Here is a 27,891-nt window from a genome sequence, read left to right as displayed (position 1 = left end):
TGAGCCCAAAATAAAGTTTTCCTTCTCTAAGTTGTTTTTGTCAGGTATTTGGGTTATTGAAACAAAAAGCGAACACAAGTGTCTGAAGAGTGTTATTGTGTCCAAAGCAAAATAATCTTTGCCTAAATATGAAGGAACAGAGAAAGGAATCTTGGAGTTATTCTACCTTATAGAAGGAAAGACTTAAGAAGTTGAGAATACCAAGGAGAGATGAACTTACACTTCATGATCAAAAACTTCAATTAAGAACTTACTCCAACTAGGTAATGGATATGATGGAACTCCTTGGTGGAAGGCCTTTGGGGACTTTGTGGAGCTGGGGATCTAACCCAAGCCTGATGCATGCTGGGCAAGCACTCTACCAGTGAGCTATCCTCCCCCTGCCTTTGGGAATTTTTGTCTAGGTAATTTTGATCATCTTTGCACCATTGTGAAATTCAGAAATGTGAATAAAAGGAGATGTTTCCTATGTGCCAAGATATCCTTTCTCTTTGTGTAAAGCCTAACCAGCAAATCAAACTACTGATTTTTGGTAATTCTTCTGAAACACTGTTATATATGTATGTAACCAGTATAAACATTAGCATAAGACAAGCCCCACCCCATTTGCACCTGGTTTTGATTGAGCCTTTTTATTCCCCCCTTAGGCAAAAGTTGAGAAGCTGTGTTACCATGTTTAATGCACAGGGAAGCCATTGCTGCTATATATTCATTTAATTTCATGAGGACAAGAAGGAAAGTAGCTCTTAAAACATACACTTGATTAGTAAGAAAATAATAAAAAATCATCATATTTACATCATAGACATGGAGGCAGTTTTGAGAATTAATAGCATTGAGGTAGTTGTTTATGTATTTTTAAGTGATTAGAACATAGGAACTAATAAATTGAACCGAAGAAGGAAAATTTGATATCGGGCTACTTCTATAAGTTTCTTGAATATAAATTTGCAACCCAGGTCATCTTTATGCAAGGAGCACTTAAAGAATTGATTGATCTGCTGACAGTGTGTCTAATTGAAAACTATTGGAGGGCTAGAGGAAAAGTGCCAGTGTAAAGAAATCACATATATTGAGAGGAGAAGAGAATCAAAATGATCCTTCTCCTTTATACTGAAGGAATACTGAAAAGAAATCTTAGCAAAACCAATTTGCCATCATTGAAGAAAAAAAGGTTTTTAAACTGGGGAGCCTGACTTCATAAAGGACATGTCCTGTCATACTGATCTAATCTTCTGAGATGAAAATGAAAGGCTGGATAGATCAAGGAAAAAGATTTATATATAATTCGTTTAGACTGTGGTTATGATTTGGATAGGATGCTGTATGGTATGTCCATCAACCCCTACCTTGCTGCCTGAGACAGTGCATATCACATGTTCATCGTCCTCCTGAGGACAAATCTAAGGCTGAGTTCAAGGTGCAGTGTCACTTAGGTTTCCAGCCACAGTCTGGCATTAGTTTGCTGACTGCACAGAACTAATGGGAGAACTGGCAAACGGGGTAAATAGAAAGAGGCTTTAAAACTACAGCTGTCCAGGCATACTGTCCTCTTTTCTCATCCTTCTTATGACACACATTTTAAACCTCATTATCATTAAATTAGGAACATCATCAATTACTTTGTATGTTTTGATCTTCCTATTAGCTCACCTGAGGATAAGGATAATGACTTATACTTCATTTCTATCTCCCACACCACCAATAGGCATTTTTAAATATGTGATTGATTAGCAGATAATGAGACTATAAGGAACTAACTGTACGCATGTCCAATAGGAGAATGCTACAGGGAAACAGCATGTAGCAAGGTCATCACTAGTTAGCAGTGCCAGTGTGCCAGTGCATGGATGCCTGGGAGTGAAGCTCAAGGAGCTCCGGAAAACAATCTCTGGACTACAGCAGACAGGGGTTGGCCTTTACTGGACAATGGTGATCACTCTGTGCTTCAAAATTAAGCAAGGATATGTAGATGGTTCCACTGGGAGTTCTTGAGGCCAATAAAGGAAGCTTGAGTATGTGTAGTATAGTGGCTGAGTGAGTGCACCCAAAGTCCAATAACTTCAGGTCCTTTCATGAGGAATGACCTTGGGCAAGTCACTTAACTTCTCAAAAGCTTACTTTCTCTATTAATAAAATGGAAGGCTGGAGATGTCACTCAGTGATTGGGCTTGTGCTTAGCATATGCATGGCCCTGGGTTCTGGATTTTATCCCTAGCACCACAAAACAACAAAACCAAAAATAAAAATAAAAAAACCCCTCTGTTTTTAAAATGGAGAGAATAATAGGACTTTCATCACCTGGACATAAGAATTATATGAAAAGCACCGTCACTCTATAAGCACCTCAATAAATGTTGGTGGGCTGAGAGTGTAGCTCAGTGGTTGAGCACTTGCCTAGATATGCAAGGTCCTGGGTTCAATTCCTAGAATAAAAAGAAAAAGTCATGAGAAGTATTAAAAAATGAAAAAGAAAGGGGTTGTTTAGGCCCAGAACAAAAGACGGAGGATGTATTTAATAATAATCTTTGCACACAAGGTAATGACAGACTATCATCCACCTTGATATCAGTTTGTTTAAGTTTGAAAGTGTTTTTTGGAGGACCTGTTCTGTACCTTACACCAAAGAGAGCATAAGAGGTACTGGGCTTAGTCTATAGCATGATGGAATCAGGGTGGACACAGGGATGCATTTCTGAAAGTATGGATTGCTAGACTCATTGGACTACATAACTGAAGAAAACTGGGATTTTCTTTGAAGGCTTGAAAAATAATCTAGTTCCACTTCACATTCTAAATTGTTTTAATGGTGGTTCTTGTCCTAATTGGCCTAGTAACTTCTCAGGCCACTCTGGATGACATGTGTTCTTTGAGATCTTGGGCTAGTGTTATTTAACAGAGAGTTTCAGCTGTGCTTTTAAAACATGAACATATTGGTGCCTTTCAGCAGTATCAAATTAACATCAAAATGTCATTGCTGAGCCATAAGGATGCCCCTATTTTGTTTTGCTAGCACAGATCAGCATTCATAGTCAGCTGATGTGTGCCTGATAGCTTCAGGTGAGTTACTTAACTGACAGGGCTGGCGGTAATGGGACTGAACATGAGACTCATCTATGGGTCTTTCTGTGAGGAACCCAGATCAGCATCTAATGAATGCTGGTATCTGATTGTAACAGTGGCTGCCTGTACTACAGAGTCTGATGAGGATGGGCAGAATCAGCAGCCCGAGTTTCTTCCTGTTTGAAATTGCAATTGGCATTCCCTTTCAAAGACCTCTTTCTCTGCTTACAACTTCTGTCAGAGGAAAAGAATTCCAGTAAAATGGTACAAACTGTGGACATCTTGAATACCCCTGAGTGTGGTTTGAAAACAAACACATTTCCAAAGGCGAGGAAGTGGACCATAGTTTTACTTGTCAAGTTCTTATTTCTAGGAAAGATCTTGTCAACTTTTGTCTTTTTCTAGAGTAATTGCTGCCTCTCATTCCCACTTGCCTACTCTCCAGGATCAAGTTGAGATATTTACAGCATTTTAGGTACTTGGGCTCCTAAAGGGGAGAATGGAAACACTGATTTGGTTAGGGGTGGGGGTCAGTTAGGATGTTCCAATGGAATTGCAATCTGTGGAAACAGGACTGTGGGAAAAGGAGGCAAAAAAGGAAAAAGTCTTGGCCAGGGTTGCACAGTTGCTCACGGTCCTGACAAGTTGAGTTCCAGGGAGGCTGCAAGGTTCCAACTGGTAAATCAAAGGGCCAGAGAGAATAATCCTCAATGTGTTGGAAACTGGTCCTATGGCATTCCATATGTGCTAAATCAATTATTCTTTCTACAGACAGAGAAATGGACAGGCTGTTGTCTAGGGCTGGGGACAAGATTCTGTGGCTTAAAGTGTGGTTTTAGTGTGGTTCTCCCTGTATGAGGTTAGGAACTGCCTTCATTCTAGCAGGTGTAGTGTACTCTCCATACTTCATATGCCCATTTCCACCAGAGTTAGAGGGAAAGACAATGAAGGGTAAGTGAGTAGCTAATCCAAACACTTCAAGATTCATTTATAGTGCTAATAACCAGCAACCCTAAAGAATAAGAGTTGAGTAATTCTGGAAAATTGAGGGCAATTTTAAGTATAAAGCAAATTGAAAAAATCTCCAATAAACTTGGATGCAGCTAATCAAATACTGGACACCGTTTTTATTCCATTGAAGGACAGACAAACTAGTATCTGAACAGTGGGCCTAGAAAGCATTGGAAAACTGGGAAAGACTGAACCTAACTGGTCCATGGGATTCCTTGCCTCAAGGTGAGGTCAACGTGCTTTCAGTACCCTATATAAGATCAAATAAACCTCTGGTGTGATTCAGACTGATGTGGGTAGGCAGGGATTTCATACAGAAGAGGACAAAGCAATACAATGTGTTGGTACAAGTAATACATCAACCATCTGACTGTATAGAACAGGAAAGGAGAGATGGTGTCACACATCAGCTGGCATCTGTAGATCTAAGGAGCAAGGCCCAGCTTCAAGGGTACAGGCAGTTTGTCAGCAAAGATGCAAAGTAGTTCGAGGTTCTGAGTAGGGTTCCTCATGTGGTGGAGAATGGAATTAAAATCAGGACACAAGTGAATTGGGCATGCGTAAGGCACACGGAAAGGAACACTTCCTCTAGGTGATTGTGACTGTGCCCAGACATGCTTACACTTGCTTTGCTGTGCACTGGGCTTACAGCAGCCCAACTAGCTGTAGAAGAAGGTGCTGGTGAGGGCAGTACTAGGCCAGTCCTTGTTGAAAGATGAGAAGCCAGTGCCTGTTGGCTAAAGGTCAAGGTCCTACCACTGACTGAGGCTGAGACAGATAGGCACTGACAAGTCATTGCAGATATATGGTTTTAAATCTTCCTGTATGCAATTTTATTTTCACTGCTGGAGCCCTTCAAAATGCTTGCTTCTTTTTTAGACAGATGACCAAATCAGTTAGGGAGATGTGAATAAATTCAAAGCCTCTTTGATTGTGAGCAGCAGTACTTTTCTGTGTGTGAGGAATTAGCAATTTGTTTTCCTATATAAGGACCTAGGAAAACTGATGGCTGAATACTGCAAGTTTGGTGGAAAAAAAAAATCTCAGAAAACTTCTTTCTGGGTTTAGCTATTGGAGGCAATGGCTTGTTAATCTGTCCTAAACCAGCGTGACTGATTGACATTCAAAATTCAGCAATGCTTCCTCTCTCTCTGCATCAGGGACAAGAGGACAAAGAGTTCTTTGTCTTCCAGGGATCCCTTGAAGAGACCCATGTGGCTAAACAGTCACTTGTATCTAGAACCGGTGCTTTTGTTATTTTGGGCAACAAATAAGATACTAACACTCACAGCTTAATCAAGTATGAAATGTCTCTTCTACCCTTCGACTCTCAAGTCTCCCCTCTTCTCTAATCTCCTTGGTATAGGAAAGTGATGTTCCAATCAATTGTGTATGAGGAGATGGGAATGTTAATTTAGTTGAGACAAATGTCACCATCTTTACTCCGAAAAATGATGCTGGTACGTCAAGTTCCATCATTTTTTTTAAACCCTGCTCTTTAATAATAATCACAATTCATCTCTAGACTGTTTCCTTCAGCTCAAGTTAAATGAGAGTTGTTGATGGCACAGAGTAGTTTGGGAGTTAGTATTTCATACTTAACAAGAAGTGATCTAATTTCTCTTAGTTATTAGGTTTAGTTTTACAATGGCTTTCTTTTTATCCTATAAACGCCTAGATCTATTGGTGTTGAACACATCTGATTTTATAGATTTGTTTAAATAAATTTAGTTCAATCATTGATAGTTCTACTACCTAAATAATACTATTAGTTTAATATTTAGACTACTTTTCTCTGTCCATTTCATTTGTTAAAAACTTTTCCTGTTCCCCTACTATATTCCCTTGCATTTATTTAAAAGTGCATGTATTCAGTCATGGAACTTGATTGTTGCTGAACTTGTCAGCTTGCTCTTTTATAGAAAAGAAGCTCTTAATAAAAATACAAGTCAATCCATCTGAGAGTTGTTTTGATCTGCATAATGGAGCAGGCCATAGAAAGGAATTTTAATTTAAGATGAAATGAAACAGCCTCGTTAAGATTTTGGCAGCCCCGATACCTTAAAGAGGAGTACAAAGAAATTCTAGAAGTGCTCTTAGTATTCTTCAGCCCTTTGCTCCCTATAATTCTATAATTCAGTTGGGCACTCTACTGAGAGGGAATCTGCATTTTTATTCTTCTCTTACTGCCCTTCCTGTTGCTTATAAATTTTCTTCTTGCTATAAAATTGTCTCTGAGACTTAGAATATGAAGAACCTTGTAGATAGTCTCAAAGTGAATACCTTTACTTTTTTTCTTAGCTGTGGCTTAAATTTGGGTATTGAAGCACATCCCAGAGGGAGTCTCAGTCAGGGAGGAGAATAGAACAAAATTTGAGCAGAGAGCAAAATTATCTTCTGAAAGAACAAATAAGAATAAAAATGCCAGCTTCTGTGGGAGTTGTTTAGTTATCCAGAGTGACTCTTAAACTAGTGCAAGCTGCTTGAATATATGTTTATGGACTTTTGAACACCCAGTGTTCTCTTTTGCATTCAAAGATTTAAAGAAGAGTCTGGCATTTAACGGACAGGAAAGATCAGGATTCTCCAAAAGAGAATCATGTGTTTCAGTCATGATATTTTTGATCAATGGTGAGGCTGGAGAAATCCCTGTTTTGCAAGGCATTGCTCACAAAACTGACACTATTCAGACCCACCTAAATGCTAACTCCAGCCTTAGTCATCTGAGAAAATGGTGGTGTGGTACGAGGATGTCTAGTCATTGAAAGAACTGATCTCTTAGGTTTGGATGGGTAGAGAAAAATTCTTCCCTTTATTTTGGAAGAAGAAAGATATTGTCTCCCTTATATTGTTTTTACTTTGTACCAAATGTAGAAGTAAAGAAGGAACACCCAGGATTTCTCTCAGGGCAGCCAGGGTAACCCTGGCATCTTACTCCGTGGTTTCTACACTTGCTTTCTAAATCTGGTGTTGGAGAAAATTTTTAGTGAAAGCCTAGCAGTTCTAGGCTTTTATGAGACAGGTTTCCCTCAAGAAGTGAATTAGGAATAGAGAAGGATTTTGTTTATTCATATAACAGCAAAGGAAAATCAGACTTATTTTAATCTGAAACTACACAAATGTTCTTATAGAACTATGATCCGTATGATATAATAAAGTACTAAGATTTTAATAATGTGAAAGAATTTTAAAAGTATAGTTGCAATTGCCAGCAAAGATAAACTAGATTTAAGAATTACCTGCTTGCAACATCAATTACCCCAGTCATTAAATTCAACAATAATTTTCTGAGCATGCACTCTGGGCCAGGCCCCATTCTAGGTAAGGTGCTACAGAAATGAACAATGATGTCCCTGCCTTGTGGTGTTCCCATTCTAGTTTAGAAGAGGCAGAAAGTTTGTAATAGATATATCAAATAAGCCATCATGTAGACTGTCAGATATCGGTAAATAGTATGGCAGAAAGAGAAAGTGGAGCCAGATAGAAGGCAGGCGTGCCCATGACAAGGGACAACAGGCTTCAGTTGGGTGGTGAGCACTGACAGGGCTTTTGTGAGAAGATGAGAGATTTTCCCGGACTTGAAAGAGGTGCATGTGTTAACCCTGTGAATACCTGAACAGCTGGAGAGGAACATTTCAGGCTGACAGAGTGACTAGAGCCAAGGAATGAGGCAGGGATGTGCAAATGTGCTCCAGTGAGGGTGAGTGCCTAGTCCAGAGAGGAAGAAGGAGCATGAGGACAGGGGTTCTGAGGGGAATGGGGGCCTCGAATCAAGGACATTGGCTGTTTCTTTTTCAGTCAATTGGGAAGCCATTGACAGTTTGGGGCAGAGAATAACATCTTATGATATAAGTTTTAAAAGGATCATTCTGCTTCCTTTTGAGCATAGACTGGAGGGGTTGGGCCAGAGGCAGGGAGGCCATTTAGCAGGCTCTTGCAGTGATGGGGTGAAAGAGGCCAAATTCTCTACTAGACAGGAATGACTGCACATTGACATTGGAGTTGGCGGTATCAAGGTCACCACTGCCTTCCACAGAAGGACGGTCAGTGGAGTGGTGGGGCAAAACAACTGTTTGGAGTCAGTTTAAGAGTGAACAGGAGAAGGAGGAGTGGGGCAGGAAGAGGTGAATGTAGATGGCTCAAGGAGTTTGCTGAAAAGCAGAGTCAGAGCTGTAGCATTTTTTGCCACCATGGCTAGCTATAGCATGGGTCCCCTCACATTTTACAAAAGTGCAATGTACATGTAACTTTTCAGGTAGACCTTCCATTCACGTGGTGGTCACATACTATTAGCATAGAAATTTGGAATGGATGAGACCATCAATTTCATTTCATTAATTTCCCATCCAGTGAAGGAAACTTCTTTGTAATATTAATACAACAGACTGTGCTTTTTTTTTTTTTTTTTTTTTTTTTTTTTTCATGTACCACCTAGGGATCCAGAGATGTATAAGGCACAGCTGCTGCTCCTGAGAAACACACATTTTTAGTAGAAGCCGGCAAGCATGTGTGTTACTGTGGGCTAAGCATTGTGACAGAGGCATGTACAAAATATCGTAAAAGCACAGGGAGGGAGAACTAACTGGACCTGGGGAGGGGGTTTAGAAAAAGTGACATACATCAAAGAGCTGGCATTTGAACCAGGTCTTAAAGGTGAGCATGGAATTTTCCAGAATCCTGAGGTTTCTGTCAGATAATAATCCTGCTTCCATTTGAATGCTCATAATGACAAAGAGCTTGCCACCTTTTGAGGCCCATTCCATTTTAAAAAGCTGTAAGTGCAAACCAAGCACAATGATATATGCCTATAGTGTCAGCTACTTGGGAGACTGAGGTGGGAGAATTAATTAGCCAGAAATTCAAGTTCAGCCTCAGCAACATAGCAAGACCCTGCCTTAAAAGAAAAAAAAAAAAAAAATTATTGCACATGCATTTCATATATTGAGCCAATTTGTGCCTTTTAATATCTTTACTCCTTGGTTCCAGTTCTCTCCTCTGGAGCTGATGGGCAAAGATTTTTTGTCTAAGTCATTTTAGTATTTGAAAATACATCTAATGTTCTCTTTTAAGCCACCTCTTTTACATGTTGGAAAGGGAAAATGAGTAGAGTCAGGTTCCCTGGGAAGCAGACCCTGAGAGTAAGGTTAGTGTGCAGGGGGCTTATTAGGGAGAGTTCTTGAGATCAACGCCATGAAAAGGAAGGGAAGGGAGATGAGGTAGGACTGGGTGGAGGAAGAAGTACAGATTGATACAGTTTTAATGGCAACTCCAGCTAACCCTGTTAATCTTAATTCTTAAGATAGACTGACTCTTCAGAGTTATCCAGTTAGGGCAAAAAGACCAGGTCTTTGTACCCCTTGATCACCGGTCAGTCAGCACTGTTTACACCAGGAAGGGAGCATGACTTTGGGCAAATGACTCTCTTCAGACAATCCCCAAAGTGGGGGCTGAGCTAAAGACTACGCCAGGGGCATGATCAGTAGCTGCAGTACTTAATCCTTTATTTCAGAAGTGGATCGGTAGGGGATCTGGATAATGTAGAAGAAAAAAAATCTATGTACTGATAATTCTTGAGGCAATTATTTTCTGAGGCAGATAATGGGATGAAAAAAGTGCTTCTTTTTGTTTCTTATTAGCAAATAGACACCATGAACATCAAAGTAATGAAAATACAACATAAAGGTTGTAGACTGATGGGGTCTAATGTACAATTCTACCTTTCCTGTGCTAATTGCTCATCTCATTTATGGTAGCCTTTTATTTAGGGATGCTTTCAAGGCAAGTTGAAGAAGTACATTCATGCAGTAAATTTGACTGGGAATCTCTACTAAGAGGAGGAGGCCACACAAAGAATCCCTGCATGTCAACATTTTGTAATGACATTAGGAGATAAAAATGTAAGTGGGGAAGCATAGTGAGCTGCAAATAGAATTATATGTCTGTCCTTCATCCTTGATCACTTGTGGGCGATCACAGTGCATGCTGGGTGCCTGCAAAGATGGATGTGTGGCCACCAGTCCTTTCCACTCTGTGCACACATGAAGATTGCGCTTTGATTTGTGACTGGGCCATAATTTTGCAAAGCCTGTCACCATTTGCAACTTATAGTTAGCCCAAAGCGTTTTTGAAAAAGAGCTGTTCCATTCCTGACCACCGTACACCCGATTGATGTGTCAACTAAATTAATAACACTGGTCTACTCATTATACCGGGAAATATTTGCCCAAGCTATAACTCTGTCTCTTGATTTTTCTTTGGCTTCAGTAAACCTCTTTTGGTGCCAGATTAAATGGTCATAGAAGGTGTCATTAGTTAATGAAGGACTGGCAAAATAAAATGGCTGAACTGGGCAAAGATGGGGACAGAGGAGTCCAAAGCAGAATGAAGTCGTGGAGGACAATAGATTAGAAGTTGAGATGCGGATGTGGTGGGGATTTGATGGCCCCCTGTTAATTTTCTCTTACTCTCATCATTCATTGACTTTCTTCTTATAGTAGCTGTCAGTGTCTTTACAAGCTCATTTATAACCATGGAAGGGGAGGGTATTAAGACAAGATCAAAAGGGGTATGGAGGGTCAGGTTGGTATTAATGGATTGATTTCCTTTAAATCCAATCTCCTTAACATGAGATTATCTGTTATAGACCCCCATGGGTTTCTCTCAAAGCTAAATCTTGCTATGTATTTCTGCAGTTTCTCTGTACACAGAACTTTGTGTGCATTCCAGAGCTTCCTCGTGATAAATTCTGTTATCTATTGTAGAAGAGGCAGATGTACTTTGTTTGCAATCGGGATCTCTTTCATCCCAAGCCTTGTGTATCTTAAAGTATATTTGAAAGCTTTTTGACTTTGCTGTTAACCACTGGGCTTGTGGAAATTCACAGGATAGTAGTTCCCATCTGAAGTCCCCCAAATTCCCTTTTATCTGGAAGTTTAACAAGGAAAAATAATTATTTCTTTAAAGTGCTAGCTATTCTAGGTGTGCTATTCTGTCACTAGACCTCCTTTCCTATTTTTGTGATTCTCTATGGGTCCCTGACAAGTCTTGGAATAATTAAGCTTTGTCGTTTTAGATTTCCACTTGTCTTAGTTCTTTTGGCTGCTATAATAAAATACAATAAATTGGGTAGTTTATACACAATAGAAATTTAGTTATTGTAGTGTTGGAAGCTGGGAAGATCAAAGTGGCAGCAGACTTGGTGTGTAATGAGGCACTATTGTACTCTCTGATTTATGGGTGGTACCTTCTGTCTGTCTGGCCACACAAGATGGGAAGGTCAAGCATTAAGACAGCTCTCTCAGTCTCTGTTTTATAAGGGTGCTACTCTCATTCATGAAGGCTGTACCTTCTTGACCTAATGACCTTCCAGAGGATTCCACTCCTAATACCATTGCCTTAGGGGTTAGGATTTCAGTATATGAAATCAGTGTCCATAGCACCACTGTGCCTTATAACCTAAAGAGAGGTCAACTTTGTCTACAGATAGATCTTGTGTTGTAGAAATCCAGAAGAAGGGTCTGACCAAGGATTTGGATTGGGTACATGTGACATAATTGTTCCATTATGAAATAATTCACTTTGCCTTACCTACCTATTCTTAGTGATCTACCTTTCTTGCTTCTCTGAATCCCATTGTCTTTTTTTTTTTTAATTTTTATTTTTACAGACTACATTTTGATTCATTGTATACAAATGGGGTACAACTTTTTGCATCTATGGCTGTACACAATGTAGAGTCACACCATTCATGTAATCATACATGTACATAGGGTAATAATGTCTGTCTCAGTCTACTATCTTTCCTTCCTCCACCCGCTTCTGCGCCATTTTCCTCTGCACCATTCAAAGTTCCTCTTCTCTTGCCCCTCACCCCCGCCAACCCGCCCTTGTTTTGTATCATCATTCATTTATCAGAGAAAACATTCGGCCTTTGGTTTTTTGGTCTTGGCTTATTTTACTTAGCATGATATTCTCCAACTCCACCCATTTACCAGCAAATATCCTAGTTTTGTTCTTCTTTATGGCTGAGTAATATTCCATTGTGTATATATACCAGAGTTTCTTTATCCATTCATCAATTGAAGGGCATTTAGGTTGGTTCCATAATCTAGCTCTTCCATTGTCTTTTAAGTTCCTCTACAAATGTATGGTGAAGTCCAAGGGAGGGAGCCAGCTTAGTGCCATTCTACACTTAGCAGGAAGAATTGCCCCCCAGATGACTATGCATCAGCTCTTCCATTCTGGGTAGCCTGTGAGAAATGTAAAAAGCTCAAACCATGAGAAGAGAATGATTCTGGCAGAGCTGAGGGCCTGGCAACTCTCATTGCCGAATCAGGGTCTTTGGACACCAGTTGGATATTTCCCAACCTGTATTTTTTTCAATAGTGGGTGCCCAAGAAATACTCGGCAATTGCTCCACTGTACAACAATATGTTCCTGAACTAAGGACTCACTCTATAATTTTGTTTAAAGGCCCAGTTTCTTCGTGTCTTGTAATTGTACTTCAAAACACTAGTTGGGGAATAAAGAGGAATCGCCCCTTGGAGAGAGAGACAGTTTTGTTAGCCTGGATTGTTATGAAATGGAGATGAACTGTCTGATACAAGACAGGGGCACAGACCAAGAAAAGAGATACCATTACCCAGGAGGAAATTCGGGGGACCTGGAACCGAGAGCATGGGACAGGCTGCGAGGATCCTCATTTTGTGGTTTCATATTCTTGTCACTATGAGGTAGAGATAAAATACAGGGCTTGGCATCTTAGAACAGCAGGTGAAATGCAGCTTAAAATGGGAGAAATTTAAAATGGCTTCTCTTTTGAAAAGAAGGAAAAATCAGAAGTGCTCAGCAGTGGCAGAAAGGTGTCTGTGTGGTACACAGTCAGTTCAGGACCTGTGGCATTATGTGGGTACAAGAAAGAATAATTTTCTCTGTGTCGCTCTAGAATAAAGCCTAATCATACATGAGCTTGAATCCAGTAAATCGAATATGTAGCTTAGATGCACTGTTTGAGCCTTACTCTAACCTGCAAATTGTATTATCAGAGCAAAAGTTAGATCTCATTAGTAAAGAGTGGCTCTTAAAGAAGGTGTTATATTATTTATGCATTCTTCTTCCCAGTATCCATACCTGAGCATCATCCACCTTCTGGGTCAGTGCGCCTGTGCCCCCTCTGTAGACAGGTCTAAGGGCAGATTGATAGCATTTTAGGTTATATACTGTTACTGAATTATACATATCTGCAATTGAAAAATTTTAAATCCTTGAAAAATGGAAAGAGAGAGGGAGTGTGTGTGTGTGTATGTGTGTGTGTGTGTGTGTGTGTGTTTATAATTCACCTGCTAGCACAATCTGATCTGAAGTGGAATCAGGTCACATAGAACCTTAACTTCACTTTTTGGGACTCTACCTGTTTTGCTATAGAAATATTTACCCTTTTTTTTTTTTTTTTTTTTTTTTTTGAGGACTTGTCTTAGTCTCTGGCCCCAAGGTTTCAGACAAGAAGACAAGAAGAGTATAAGTCTATGTAGATTTTCTCTAAATTCTAAGAAATACTTATAAAAAGTTATAAATGTTGGTGATTCAAATTTGCCCCTCTCTTTTTTATGCCTTTGCTATTCTAGGATGAATCCTCCATGTTCTTCCAGTTTGGCCCTTCCATTGAACAGCAAGCCTCTGTAATGCTCAACATCATGGAAGAATATGACTGGTACATCTTTTCTATTGTCACCACCTACTTCCCTGGCTACCAGGACTTTGTAAACAAGATCCGCAGCACCATTGAGAACAGCTTTGTGGGCTGGGAGCTAGAGGAGGTCCTCTTACTGGACATGTCCCTGGACGATGGAGATTCTAAGATCCAGAATCAGCTCAAGAAACTTCAAAGCCCCATCATTCTTCTGTATTGTACTAAGGAGGAAGCCACCTATATCTTTGAAGTGGCCAACTCAGTAGGGCTGACTGGCTATGGCTACACATGGATCGTGCCTAGTCTGGTGGCAGGGGATACAGACACGGTGCCCTCGGAGTTTCCCACTGGGCTCATTTCCGTATCATATGATGAGTGGGACTACGGCCTCCCTGCCAGAGTGAGAGATGGAATTGCTATCATCACCACTGCTGCTTCTGACATGCTGTCTGAACACAGCTTCATTCCCGAACCCAAGAGCAGTTGCTACAACACCCACGAGAAGAGAATCTATCAGTCGAATATGTTAAACAGGTGAGTGAGAAGTAAGGGGCACCTAGCGGGTAGAGACCAAGGAGATCTTCAGAGACTGGGGTTAGAGGTTCAGAACCTGTGGGAAGAGCCACTCAGCATGGCAGCAGGTGGAAAATGGCCTCTTGGATAGTGATTGGTCACCAAGGAGGGAGCGTTTCAGATCCAAACCTTGCTGCACCATGTCCTTGTCCTAATATAAACCGACTACCACTTACTGAGCATTTACTGTGTCTAGATGTTACCCTTAGGTGTTTTGCATGTTTGACTTCAGTTAATCCTCAAAACAACTCTGTTAGTTGTGTTTTAAATATTGTTCCTTTGTATAATGTAAGAGAATAGGCTTATGGGCATGAATTGTCCACCGTCACACTGCGAGTGAGTGGTTCAGTGTGACATTGAACCCAGACTTCTCTGATCCCTAAGTCCTTGATCACTAGGAGAATGCAGTAGACATAGAACCAAGGGAGTACAAGGCTACTTACCTTGGAATGATCTGCCTTGGGAGGTGATGAGAATACATTACAAGCATCTGTTAGCTCCTGAAGAGTGCTTTTCTCTTAAAAAAATAGACTTGGTTTTTTATCTCCTTTGCTTCTCTGCAGTCTTTAAGAGTAAGAAGGCTGCCGTGGAAGCAACATGCATGGTTCCTCTTAGTCTGGTTTGTTTAGCAAGACCAGCATATTGGTGGAGCACCGCTCACCTGACCTCACCTCATACAGCCCAGCAATGACTCTAGCATTGCCTCCTTGAGGCAGCTATTGACTGCATGAGGTAGAAGATCCTATGCTATGCTTTCGTGGTTCATTGTTTGTATACAATTTCTATGAATGCATATTAAGTTTCAGACAAAAGAGAACTCAGAAAAGAATATAAGAATAACCTTAAATCTAACTAACCTAAGATAATTATTGTTGAAATAACTAGTGAGTATCCTTCTAGCCATATTTGTGCATATATAGCTATATGGACATAAGCCTATAATTTTACATAAGTAGAAATATAACTATGCCTGCTGTTCAATACTGCACTTCATTTTACTCAACATATGTTTTGCACATTCATTTTATTTTTATTGTACTATATCAAATATACAGAAAAGTGTCCAGAAAAACTTAATGCAAACTTAAATACCCACCATCCAGCTTAAGGAATGAAATAGTGGGATAATGTAAGGGGAAGTTAATTCTGAGAAAGGTAAACTATGTTTGGTGGAGGTTTGGATGGGTGTCTCTTTATACTGTTTAACTTCTAGAAGAGAATGGAACTGAGGTCTCTAAATGAGGCTCTTAATTTCAGATTGAAACTAAAAGCAACTTAAATGTGGCTGTGTCTCTGACCGAATCCTAACATCCTCCCACCTTGAGCTTTCTACTCTCTCCACAACCTGTGAATATCACCCCTTGTTTGGTACAACTGTCTTGATTCTCTTTTTCCTCCCTGGCCATTCCATCTAGGCTTCTTAACACTCTCCTCTTTCTTTTGGCATTCCTCAAATTTGGGTGTTCTTCTGGGTTGTCTTCTAGACCCTCCTCTTTTATCATTCATTGCCAGGGATACAAATAATGTCACTCCAAGGTGATGTCTCTGTTCAGACCCTCTTTCTGGAGCCCCAGGTTTGTAGTTTTAACTAGAATCAAAGAAATTCCTTTTGAGGCTACAGGCCCTTCGAACATACCATGTCCAACATGAAATGCCTGTCTCTTCTCCCGTATGTACCTTCCCATCCTCTCCTAGCCAAATCCATAATGACTGCAAATAATGCATCCCTATGAGCAAGTTGCCTAAAATCAAATTTTCCAAGATGTCTTGATTCTGTATCCCTGACATCTCATAGCCAAATCTGCCATTTTCTGTAGGTTTTAGCTTCCCAACATGTCTGGAATGCTTTGCTTGTTTTCATTTTCCCAACCACCTTCTAGTTCATCTTTTTCTTTCTGTGTTGCTACAGGGCCTCTTAAATGATCTTCCTGCAACCAGTTCTGCTTATTTTAAATCTACATTGTAGCCTGAGTGATCTAGAATGAAAATGTGATTTCATCACTTGCCTGCTTAATACCTTTCAGTTAATTTTCATTGCTTTATAATAAAGGACAGTCTCCTTCATATGGTTTATAAAGTCTCCCACAGCATGGTCCCTGCCTCTCTTTCCAAAATTGTGTCATGCCATTTTCTCCCTTAGACATCATCCCACCTTCCTACAAAACTGGGTTTCCTCTATCTTTTGAAGATACTATGTTCTCTTTCACGTTCAGCTCTCTCTTCTCTCCATCTTGAACTTACTCTCCAGAGTGCCCTATCCCACCCATGGACACTTACAGATGGCCCTTTACCTGCCTATGCTATACTCCTCTGGCTTCCACTGGGAAGTTCTTCCTGTGCCTTGGACTAACATCACCCTGCTCTGTGCCTGCCTTTGTTAGCTTTTCATCATTGTGACCAAAATACCTGACAAGAACAACCTAGAGGGGAAAAAGCTTATTTGGGGCTCACCAATTCAGAGATCTCAGTCCTTAAGTGTCTCCTTGGGCCCAAGGTGAGGCAGAGTATCATGGGAGAATACCCAAACAGAGGACAGCTACGCAGCTCATGGCCAGGTCAAGAGGAAGAGAGAAAGGGGAGGGAAGGTGCTATAGAGAAGCTGCACTCTTTCAAGGCACACCCCCAAGACCTACCTCCTTCAGGCATGCCTCTCCTGCCTATAGTTATTACCCAGAAAGTCCATTCAAACTAGGATAGGTCGATTAGGTTAAGGCTCTCATAACTGAATCATTGCACATCTGAATATCCCTGCATTAACAGGAGTTTGGGGAAACACCTCATATCCAAACCACAACAATGCTCTTACTGCATCTTGAACTTTTCCCGTAAAGACACTCTTCAAACTATGATAATTACATGCTTTGTCTCTCTTCCCTGCAAGTTCTATGAGAGCTGTGGCCTTTCTGTTGTTTTTCTGTCCTCATTCCCAGAGCACTGTGTGCACAGGAAGGTGATTGATGATGGCCCCTGAGACTTGGTGCACACCTGCTCTGCCAAAGGGGGTTAAAATTCCCCTTAAACCCTGCTCAGGGGGTTGAAATCCAAGAGAGTGAGACAGGAGGATCATAAGTTTGAGACCAGGCTCAGCAACTTAGCAAGACCCTGTTTCCAAAAAACAATTAAATAAAATAAAATAAAATAAAGGGGCTATATCTGTAGCTCGGTGGTTGAACTCCCCTGGGTTCAATACTTAGCACCACCACCGAAAAAAAAAAAAAAAAAAAAAAAAAAAAAAAAAAAAAAAAAAAAAAAAAAAAAACCTTTAAAAACTGATTGCAGGGCTGGGGAGATAGCTCAGCTGGTAGAGTGCTTGCAAGGCAAGCACAAGGCCCTGAGTTCGATCCCCAGTACCGCAAAAAAAAAAAAAAAAAAAAAAAAAAAAAAAAAAAACTGATTGCTGATTCAGTTCTGTAAATGCAGACTTTCTCCCACTGTTTTTAGTGTTAAATTGAAATTTGACCCAGCTTATTTTCCCAAATATTTACTAATTAAAACCAAAGCTGGGCATGGTGCCACAAGACCATAATCCCAGCAACTTGGGATGCTGAGGCAGAAGGATCTCAAATTCAAAACCAGTTTCAGCAAATTAGTGAGGCCTGAAGCTACTTAGGGAGATGCTGTCCGAAAATTAAAAATTAAAAAAGGAAGGGGGCTGGGAATGTAGCTCAGTGGTTAAGCACCCCTTTGTTCGATACCTGGTACACTCACACAGAGAAAGAAACTAAGAATGAAGGAATGCTCCAGGATTGCCTGCTTTTATCTTAAAATTTCTTGCAAGTGAGCTGCAATCTGCAGGTACTATTATTTCCTGCTTGGCTTATTTTACATTAGGGCTTAATGTTCCCTCTGAAACTTGATCTCTAGCCACATATCTCTGCAACCACAGTGGATTTACCCTTTGCTACCATCTCTCTGAGTCCTGAGAGGCTCCCATGTGGTCTCTCAGGGAGGTAGCCCTCCTGGACCCTCTAGATACTTTCCTCAGAAGTTACTGTTGAGACCACCACATCCGTCCAATTCCATTTTCTTAAGTGTAGCCATCCCCAAAGGGAAAAAGCAAACAAACAAAAAACAAAAACAAAAACATTCTACAGGGCAGATAATTCATCAGCACATCAGACATCAGTATAGAGCTCTTCCGGAAGAGCTCTCTTCTTTTTACTGCTTCACTTGACCTCCCAAGTGTCTGGCTTTCCTCCCTCCTTCTCCAGTAGGAAATGAATGTCCTCTCCTGCTTGGTTCCCTGCCTCTCCTTGGGTTCTGTGTCTACATGCCTGCTGGACAACTTATCCCTCACCTGTCTCCATTGTCTTTTCCTTTCCCTCTTCCCAGATGCAGTTCCTTCTGGTCCGTGACTCTAATCCCTAGCCTCCTCTTGGGGATTTTTTATCACACTATTCTATGAGGCCCAGAAAGGCTTTGGGTTGACTCATGGGGATTATAAAGAGGTATCCCCAAGCCCGAGGTGTTATCACCAGGCACTGCATTCTCAAAGACATCCCTGGGATTCAATTAGGCACTCTCTGTGCCAGCTCCTCCTACTAATGCTGGTCTGAAATCAGACTCTTCCTTCTTCAGAGCTCTGGACTCACTAGGGTCACTCTTTTAAATAACAAACCAAGCGGCCACACCATTTAGTCGCAGCAGGAAATCTTTGCAAATAAAATTGCTGCAAATGGTTGGTTGTTTTATGAGGAAGACGTTTCTTTGGGCCAGCTGCTCCTGGCTGTTTCTCTCTCCAGTAACAGCCCAGAAAGAAAGGCTCCCCCACAGATTTTTAGGAACCACCCAGCCCTAGGACACTAGGTAGGTAGAGTTAGGAAAGGGTCTTCTCTCACCTGAAATCTCAGTAGCATTACTGGACTGTGTCCTTGCTGAGGCAATAAGGGGACCTAACACTCCCATTTACACCCGACCACATGAGGTCTTTCTTCCTAAGTGCAGGAAATTCTTAAGTCTAGATTTCAGGAACAGTTCAAGAGATTATATGGTACACCCAAATCCCAAAGACAGGCATATATTGGAAGCAGTTCACTTAGTAGTTACCAAAAGAGAATTTTCGAATGACATCATGGAAATATTCTCAGAGAATATCCATAAAATGCACAATTTCAGATCACTATTGAACAGACGTTGCTAATCAGGTATTAATACAGATTCTTTACTGATACCTTCTTAACTCCTTGAGTTAAAGGATTAACTCTTTAACTCACTGGCCAGCTGGTGACTTGGAAATTGTTTCCAGATAGGATCTGGGTTGGCTGGAGTTCTTTTAACCAGAGTTGTGAGAAAAATACAACTCAGTTAAATTTGAATTTCAGATAAGCAATGACTATGTTTTTAAATAGAAGTCCTTCCCAAATTTTGCATGGGACATGCTTATACACAAAAAAAATTTGCTATTTATCTAAAATTCAAATTTAACAGGGCTCCTGTCTTTTTATTTGCTAAATCTGACAACTCTGCTTTGTGCATTAATAAGAACTAATTTTCTGTTGGAGCTTCGTCACATTCATTTATGCCTTATTAGTAAATACAGTACCATGCCTTACCATAGCGCAAGACATGCTGAGAGAGATTCGTTCCAACTGGGAACTGTATTTCACTGAAAGAGCTGGAGAATTTCTCATGCCCTGTATTCTCTAAGAATTTCTGATGCCATGATATTCTGTTCTCTTGTTCTGAGAGAAGCCTGAAAACCTTTTGGTACTGGATGATCTGAAAATGTTTAGAAAGTGATTAGGTCAGTGGTCCAAATCCATCTTTATGCCCCCGGGCCAGGGAGGAATTGTTGGCTATTAGTAGGCACATGTCTATATTTTTCCCTTATCACCTCCCCAGGGAGCAGTTAATGGTTATTTTCCTTCTCAATGTGCTCTCTAATACTCAGATAGTTCGTTTCTGTCACTGGGATGATGGCACACCTGCCACATGCTTCTGGGCTCTTTCTCTGTCCTGAGAACCCAATGCTTCTACAGAGCTACTTATGGAACTTGTAGAAAGAGCAGATGCTATTTGAGATAGATGGGTCTTAATATAGACACCCTCTTGCGAATCTTGCCTAATTATTTTTCCCCAGTGTCCTCAGTTTTCCTACTCAACATTTGTTTCACACCGCACCCCCCATCCTTTCTACCCTGAGAAAGTTGCTGCCTCAGAAGGCTGGAATCCTCCTCCTCCTCCTGGCCTAGCCATGGAGGCATAGGGAGCAGTAGTTTTGAAGAAAGGTGCTTTGTTGGGTTCTTATTAACAGCTGGGTTGAGCATGAACTGCCTGCAGTCTTGAGGCAGATTCCCCATCCTCAGAACTACTGTATTAGCCAGATTGTTCCCATGGGATGCCCACTTGACTCTCTGGGCCTAGAAAGTGCTGAAAGGTTAACAAATACATGAAGAATTGAGTCAATTAGTGTTTAGACACTATGAGCAAGAACTGCTTGGTCATTACCCATCTCTCATTTGTTATTGAACGTTTACTGAGTGCCAAACATAGGCAGATTTATGATAAGGGAAATATGTGTGATAGGTTCAAGTAGCTTAATCTAATTTACATATGAACCAGTTAAAAGGTTACATGAATACACAGTTACAAGTGGAATTGTTGACATATGGCCCTTTACCTCCAGAAAGAAAAGCACTGCAATCTAAAGAAAACTACATTTTCAAACAAAATAATTCATAAATCAAGATACACCTGTGTCTACAAGGAGAGCGAGACTTCATCTGTTCAGTGGTATAGAAGGACACATAAATCGGGGGAAATGACTGAGAATCAAATAACTATCCTAAAAGACACATTCAGTGCTTAATATTCAGGCACATCAAAGAAGACTCTGTGGAAAAGTGATTGAATATAAGGTTCATTGAAACGGTCCTGTTTCCTCTATTCTTTCACATTCCACATATCAGATACATCAATGGTCGTTTTAGTAAGGGCTTTCCCCCTAAATTCAGACCTCTGAAAAGCATGCAGTCATGTTTAACTTGGAGACCCCCACATGATTTTTCCCTGGTCCCCATTCAGTTCCATGGCTGACTTGTAAGATTTCAAACTCCCCCGGGGGCATAGGTAATGTTTCTTTCTCCTGTCTTTTTCCCTACTCCTCTTTTTCCACCTTTTTTTGTCTTCCTTTCCCCCTTCCTCCTCCTTTAAAAAGTGACTTATGATTGGCTGAGAGGGCCGAGTAAAGAAGGAGAGTGAGTGGGGAAGGGCTACAGCTCCCTGAGGGCAGTGGGGTCTGGAGAATGTGGGAGAGGAGATGCAAGGGTGCTTCATCCCCAGGAAGGAAGATGATGGTCTTCAAGAGGAAAGAAGCGACCCAGTAAAGGGCAGTGGCTCTCAGTGGAGAAAGCAGACAGGCCTCATGCCAAGGAAGGGATTCTGCCGCAGAAAGGATGTAGTTGGTGGCAGTGGTGTGGGTTAAGACAGGAGTCAGCAATCGGGTATAATTGGAATCTACCACGTTTGCAGCCAGGCTATAAAAGCTATTAACTCCAGTATTAGTTGCCTTTTCGAGGACTTTTTCCATACCCAGTATTGTGCAGTTACCTAATTTGATCCTACCAAAAGTCCTGATGCAAATGTCCCGGGAGACATCCCTTATCACCTCATTGTTTTCAAAGGACCCTTGTGCTTTCCACCCTCCCAAGTACTCCTTATCCCCTCTCCTTCTATGTTTTGATCTGTGACACTTGCCTGACATACTGTATTTGTTTTTTATTTATGAATATTTTGTTGTCTTTTCCCTTCCAGTGGAATTCAAGCTCCATGTGAACAGGGGTTTTTATTTTAACTCTGTGTTCCCAGAACAATGTGAGTAAACACTTGATAAACATTTACTGGATAAAAACATGAATGAAAAGACAGGAATCATTTATACCCACTTTATAGATTTTTAAGGAACCAGAGATCCAGACCCGCCACCCCTGAGCTCAGCTTGCATGTTGGCTGGAGCTGGACGTCATCTGCTTCGGGGATCTGAAACGCAGCCCCTCGCTATGTAGCACCTGAGTGAAGCTTTGAAGAGAGCTCAGCACCCCCTTAGCATCAGAGCATAAGAATAGGAAGAGCCCTTAGTCCTCACCTAATCCAACCCTTTCAAAATGTGTCTTAGTGAATAGATGGTAGAATGATGGATCTTACAAATATGAGACACAATCTCAAGGGGCACTCATCCATTACAGACAGGCAGGCAGGTACCCCAGTATCCTGATGTTAGGAGCAGAGCTTGACATGAGAGCGTGCTGCGTCTTAACTGCTTGACCATGTTCTCAGAAGGGCTGGCAGGTAGCCAGGGCTTTGCTGTTAACCTCTGCCCTGGCCTGGCAATGTCCCCATTGCTCCCTTAGTTCTTACCCTGACAAGGGTACAAATTCACAGTTAATGGGAATTGAAGCTGGTATTATTTAGGAATTGTGTGGGAGTCATTTCTCCATCTGCTCTCTCTTCCCACCAGAGGATAGAGATGGCTGGGTAAGGACGGGGTTGAGTTGCCAGAAAGCAAGAATGCTGTCATTTATGGTTACAGACTTGGGTTGGAAGACTGAATGAAAGCTGGGCTGCAGCTTGCCTAGGTTAGTTTAGCAAACATGGGCTTCCTGAGGGCTGATGTGGTTGTGTGGCTCTTGCATCTATCTGACACTTGAGCATCTTAAGTAGTGGTTTGAGACTTTCTCTTTGCTTCCCCTCCTATCAGGAGTGCCCATGTCCTAGAAAACATTCTCCAGGTCCTAATGTGGCCAGGAAGGATTTGGAAGAAGGGGAACAGAGAGAGACTGCTAAGGTATCTGAAGCAGTACTGCAGATAGAGCCAGGGGAGGAGTGAGAGCCAGAGAAGACTTCCTTCAGCTTTTAGGGCTTTACTGGTGGCGCATCCTTTTCCGGGAGGGTCTGGAGCGGTTAGCTGGCCCAGACTGGCACCCGTCTCCAAACTGGGCTGGCTGATCACACATGAAGGAGCTGCTGCTGACAGATTAGAGCTCCCTGCTGCTGAAATCTGTTCCCTCTTGTCCAGCTTCCAGCAGCAGCAGCCGGCCGGGGGCTGCCTACTGCCTCCCTCGCTGCGCAGGCTTTTTCTTTTCCTCATTCATTACTGCTTCACACCCCACCCCCTTTCTTTCTTTCTTCTTTTCCATCTTTTTCTCTAGAGGGTGTTCTGCTCATTGATCTTTTGCTGCCCCTCTCGGCTTTTTAGCCAGCTTTTATTTCAGGACTTTGAAGCCTTTCCTGGCTTTGGTTTTCTGTGTCATGAGTAGCCATATGTGCAATTCCTGGGTGGCCACACCCAGGTCCATTTGTGCATGTATTATTACACATTCAGACAGCACCTACGTGTGCACACTTACATATGTCAAATGAAGTGGAAGATTATTAAGATAACTGAATAAAACTGTTTCTATGTTACATTTCCCCAATTCTTTCTGTGGCTAAAACTGGTGATTATCTGAGAAGGATTGAGGGTGGGATGTAAGCTGGGAGGAACCTTTTAAAAGGGATTTTCTGGAATTAGCTTTGATGACTACCAACAAGGTATTTCCTTCTGGTCTAATTCCATTTTAAAGTCTTCGTGGCTGTAAGGATGGTTGCTGAATAGCCCTAGCCCATTTATTATTTGGTCAGAAAAGGTAAGGCTTAGTAGTCAAGTGGCTCTACATATTTTTGAGAAGTCATAGCTGTCTTCTTTTTCTAAAGGAAAGTTCTTCCTTGACAAAGCAATTGAAACAGCCCTGGAAACCACTCTGTAACAGTATCGTGCTCATTCTAAGAGGTCCCTTTCACAATTCCCTGAAAGAATTTACCGTGGTACCCAGGTGAGGTTGTGTATCAACGTACTTTCAGTGTTGGATGATTCCTGAAGGTCAAAAACTTTAAGCTGCTCATTATCATGGCTAATAATGATGATAATAGATGTGAGCATTTTCAGAAAGATAATCTCCATGTGTATTATCTCACTAAATCATTACAACAAACCTGGGGAGTCTTTTTAGTCACTGAATGAATGAGCCAGGGCCATCAACAGAGAGAAAATTCAGGTAACTCGCTTCCTTTCCATATTCCCAGTGGCATTTTTCAGACACTCCCACCCACATTTTCTTTTTTTCCCCCCTTGCTTGAACAAATATCTGCCAGAAACTTTTGTTCAGTCAAAACAGCAAAATAGAAGTCTATTATAATGTAGTGAATTGTTACATAGATTTTAATAATGAATCAAATCTCCCTTATTGTTGTCTACATAGAAAAAAAGTTTTGAGTGCATGTGTATTATAGATTGTGACTTAAAGTACTGAGTGGTCCCACTGGCTACCCAGGGTCACTGCCCACACTCTCGTTACCATGTCTAGCTTGTGTTTTCACACATAGACTTAGCTCTTTTACCTGAGGAGAACAGTTCACACACTCAATAACCTAATTTATCTAGAACATAGCCAAAAACCATGAAGAAGTCATAAAAGGGGTCTGCGCTGAAATCATTAACCTGAAATTCTTGCCCTAACATGAATGTTGTTAATTTAAACTCAGAGCTCATTTATTATAATCTTATACATATTTCTAGGAGGCTTGTGGGACAGTTGGGTTATGTTACATGGTGTAGAGTGTCAGTAACTCAGTTTACATATGCACATTGACAACTGGTGTGGTACCTACTTGATCACTGGGACCCAGCTTTCAACTGGTTGTGGCCTTCTTCCCTGTGCCCAAGATGGCTACTGAAACTCCAGTTTCAGGAAGTACCTGAGCATTAAAAAGGGGAGAGGCAGGTTATTCCCTTTCAAGATTTCCAAGAGCCACCATTGCTTATAGTCCACTAGTACAGTATCATGGTATAGCTAGCAACAAGGGGAACTTGGAAGTGCAGTTTAGTTTTTAACCTGGGCAGTAATATTCCCTGTTAAAAATCAAAGTTCAGTTAACTCAAAGAGAGAGAGCATCAAGGCTATATTTTTGGTAGACAACAAAAGGTTTCTGAGATATTTCTTGTTTTTCCCCCAGAAAACAACAGATTAGACATAACCAACATGATGACAGGGATCAGGAAGGCAAGCTGGAAGCATTCATAAATGACAATCAAATGGAAAGGGGCTAAGGACATCAGAAAAATCAGTAGAAGATCTTGAAAAGCACAGTGGTCAATGGCCATTTGAGGAAAACTGTCTTATGCTCCCCAGAAAGTATTTATCTCCTTAGAGGATCCCTGCATGGCAAAATAGAATGGTCATTATTAAGTCATCAATAAGAGTGCAAATTATATTGATTATCCTTAGTTTAAGAAGTCAAGAGAGCTCTGTAATACCTTTATGAAATTTTCCATTAAAATTTCCCCTATAATATAAAAAATGTTTGGTACTTAAAAATACTAAGCTTCATCAATTTAGAAAATTTACTTTAAAAAAGTGTTATTAAGTGAAAACTAGGCGCCAAGTGCTTTATATAGCATTTATATATAGCATTTATATAATTGTAAAAGCACTGTACAGAAGCATTATTGCCTCCATTTTTCAGATAAAGAAACTGAGATCTGGAAAGATTTAGTCACTTGCCTACTAGAACTGCAGATAAAGTTGGGTTCCAAGCTCAGATCTTTATAACTTCTAGTTATACTTTGCCCTAAGCTGCCCATCCTTTACTGAAGAGGTTGAATCAGTTGGCATGACTCCGACATCCACGAACACATCATTAGCTCATAGGACAGCCTGGTTTTGTAAGAAAGAGTTTCCTTTCTTGGATTCTCAGCTGAATTCTTGTCCTGAAGACCAGACCAGATCAACCCAGAATCAGCCCTAGACATGTTTTCATCACACAATGAGGATGTTCATGCTGAGCCTGTTGATTTTACTCTCTGCCACCACTGTGCCTGGCTAGGATGTTGCTGATGTCTTCCTTTCCCCATTGAGGAGGATTATTTTTCTTATCTTATTCCTGTATGTTCCCAAATCTTTTATTCTACTGTGGAAAAGCATATGTAATCATTGTGTACCTGTGAACTGGGGAGTTGGGGGACTGAAATGAACACAGACTTTCTAAAATCTGCCCACATGTGGTAAGGCTACAGGTACATTGAAAACACTGCCAGGGTTATGACCAAACACAGCAAGACTTTGGCCTCTGTCATGATTTACAAATGTCCCCCAGGGCCACTATTCATTTTTGACAGGTTAAATAAGTTTGGATTTGTTTAAGGACTATACTCAGTCAGAGTTCGGGGAAAAAAAAAATAGAATTCTGCTGGGAATGAAAAAATTTGACATGTAGGGGCCACTTTTCTGTATCTCACAAAATTATTTTCAGTCTCAGTTCACTTGGTGACACATTCAGTAGGTGTTTGGACTCCCTATTATATACTGAGCCCTTTGTGGAATGCTGGGGATACAGGTAATATACAGAACCTGTTACATTGGCCTCACAAGAAGCAGGGCATCTGCAGAAAGATTCCTTTAATTTGCAGGTTTGGACTTACTTGTCTGGAAACACAAGTGGATTGCTTAAGCAGCTGGCCGAATAAGCTTATGGAATAAAGATCAGAATTTCAGAATATGTTGGCAAAAACTATCAAGAATTTCCTGGTATTGCTGACACATAGCCATAAAGGATTCTTTCTGATTAAGACCAAGGTAGTGGAGTTAGGGAGGAAAGAACCATTTTCAGGTCACTGATTCTAGTTTAAATCTTTGGTCTCCTCAGATTATTAGCCACCTAAAAACTCAAAACTTTGTGAAAGAATAATCTTCAGAGATAGGAGAATCCCCTCCCCCACACGCATCCGCACGCACTTTGTGTGCTCACTCGCCAACAAGTTTAAAAATAGGAGCCATGGTGTTGCCATGACTCCCAGTGCTACTCAGCAGCCTTCCTCTTCCCTTTGATGTGATTTCACTTCAGAACACGACTGAGCTAGAATCTGGCTCATAGCGGCCTCTAGCGGCTCCATCCTTAGGGAAGTGCTTTCTTCCCCGGACATTCAGCCCTATTCCAAAATTAACCCACTTTAGCCAAGTTGAACACTTGTGTGTTCCCAGCCATTCTTTAAGTGATCAGCTTTCTGCAGAGTCTTTCTCATCAGCCAGATGAGAGGAGCAATCCAGTGGGTATCTGCTGTGTAGCCATGGGGATAGTCCATGTGTCCACCATCTTGCTGTCTAAAGGAAACTTGTATCCCACAAATATTTGGGGAACAGCATAGAGCAGAGGTAGGGAGCTGGGTGGTAGAGGTTGTAGTAACCAATGAAATAACCTAAATAAAATAGGTTTGTTATGATCATTAGGGGTTAACACCTTTCTTTTTCAGATGAAGGAGTCTTAGCATGTTTTCACCTGCCAATGATTCTGCAACCTCAGGGAAGTGCTGATGTGCTGACTTCCTCCCTGTGTTGAGTTCGGCGTGTCGGTGCTTCTCGGTGCTGACTGCATGTTAGAATATCCTAGGAGACTTTAAGAAATTGGGTACTGATCATCCAGTTCTAATTCAAATTAGTTGGACTGAAAGGGGACCAGGGCCTGGGAACTGACATGTTTTAAAAGCTCCTAAGTTGATTCTATAGGGCAGCCAGGGATTGTGAATC

General features: G+C 41.1%; 1 protein-coding gene across 3 annotated transcripts in view; it reads left to right on the top strand.

Annotated features, from left to right (window-relative positions):
• Nucleotides 1-27,891, top strand: part of GRIN2B (glutamate ionotropic receptor NMDA type subunit 2B) — a 408,813-nt gene that overhangs the window by 216,036 nt on the left and 164,886 nt on the right. For 2 of the 3 annotated variants that reach the window (XM_079140030.1, XM_079140031.1), the window contains one exon: nucleotides 13,698-14,296. In XM_079140030.1, the coding sequence (XP_078996156.1) occupies nucleotides 13,698-14,296 (599 nt within the window). Of the gene's footprint in view, nucleotides 1-13,697; nucleotides 14,419-27,891 lie in introns of those variants that run through there. The other variant, XM_079140032.1, reaches the window with a different exon arrangement.

The sequence above is a fragment of the Sciurus vulgaris genome (genome assembly GCF_902686455.1).
Source record: "Sciurus vulgaris genome assembly, chromosome: 5".
Taxonomy (NCBI): Eukaryota; Metazoa; Chordata; class Mammalia; order Rodentia; family Sciuridae; genus Sciurus; species Sciurus vulgaris.
The sequence above is the reverse complement of the archived record's forward strand: the minus strand, read 5'-3'. Positions and strand labels throughout refer to the sequence as shown.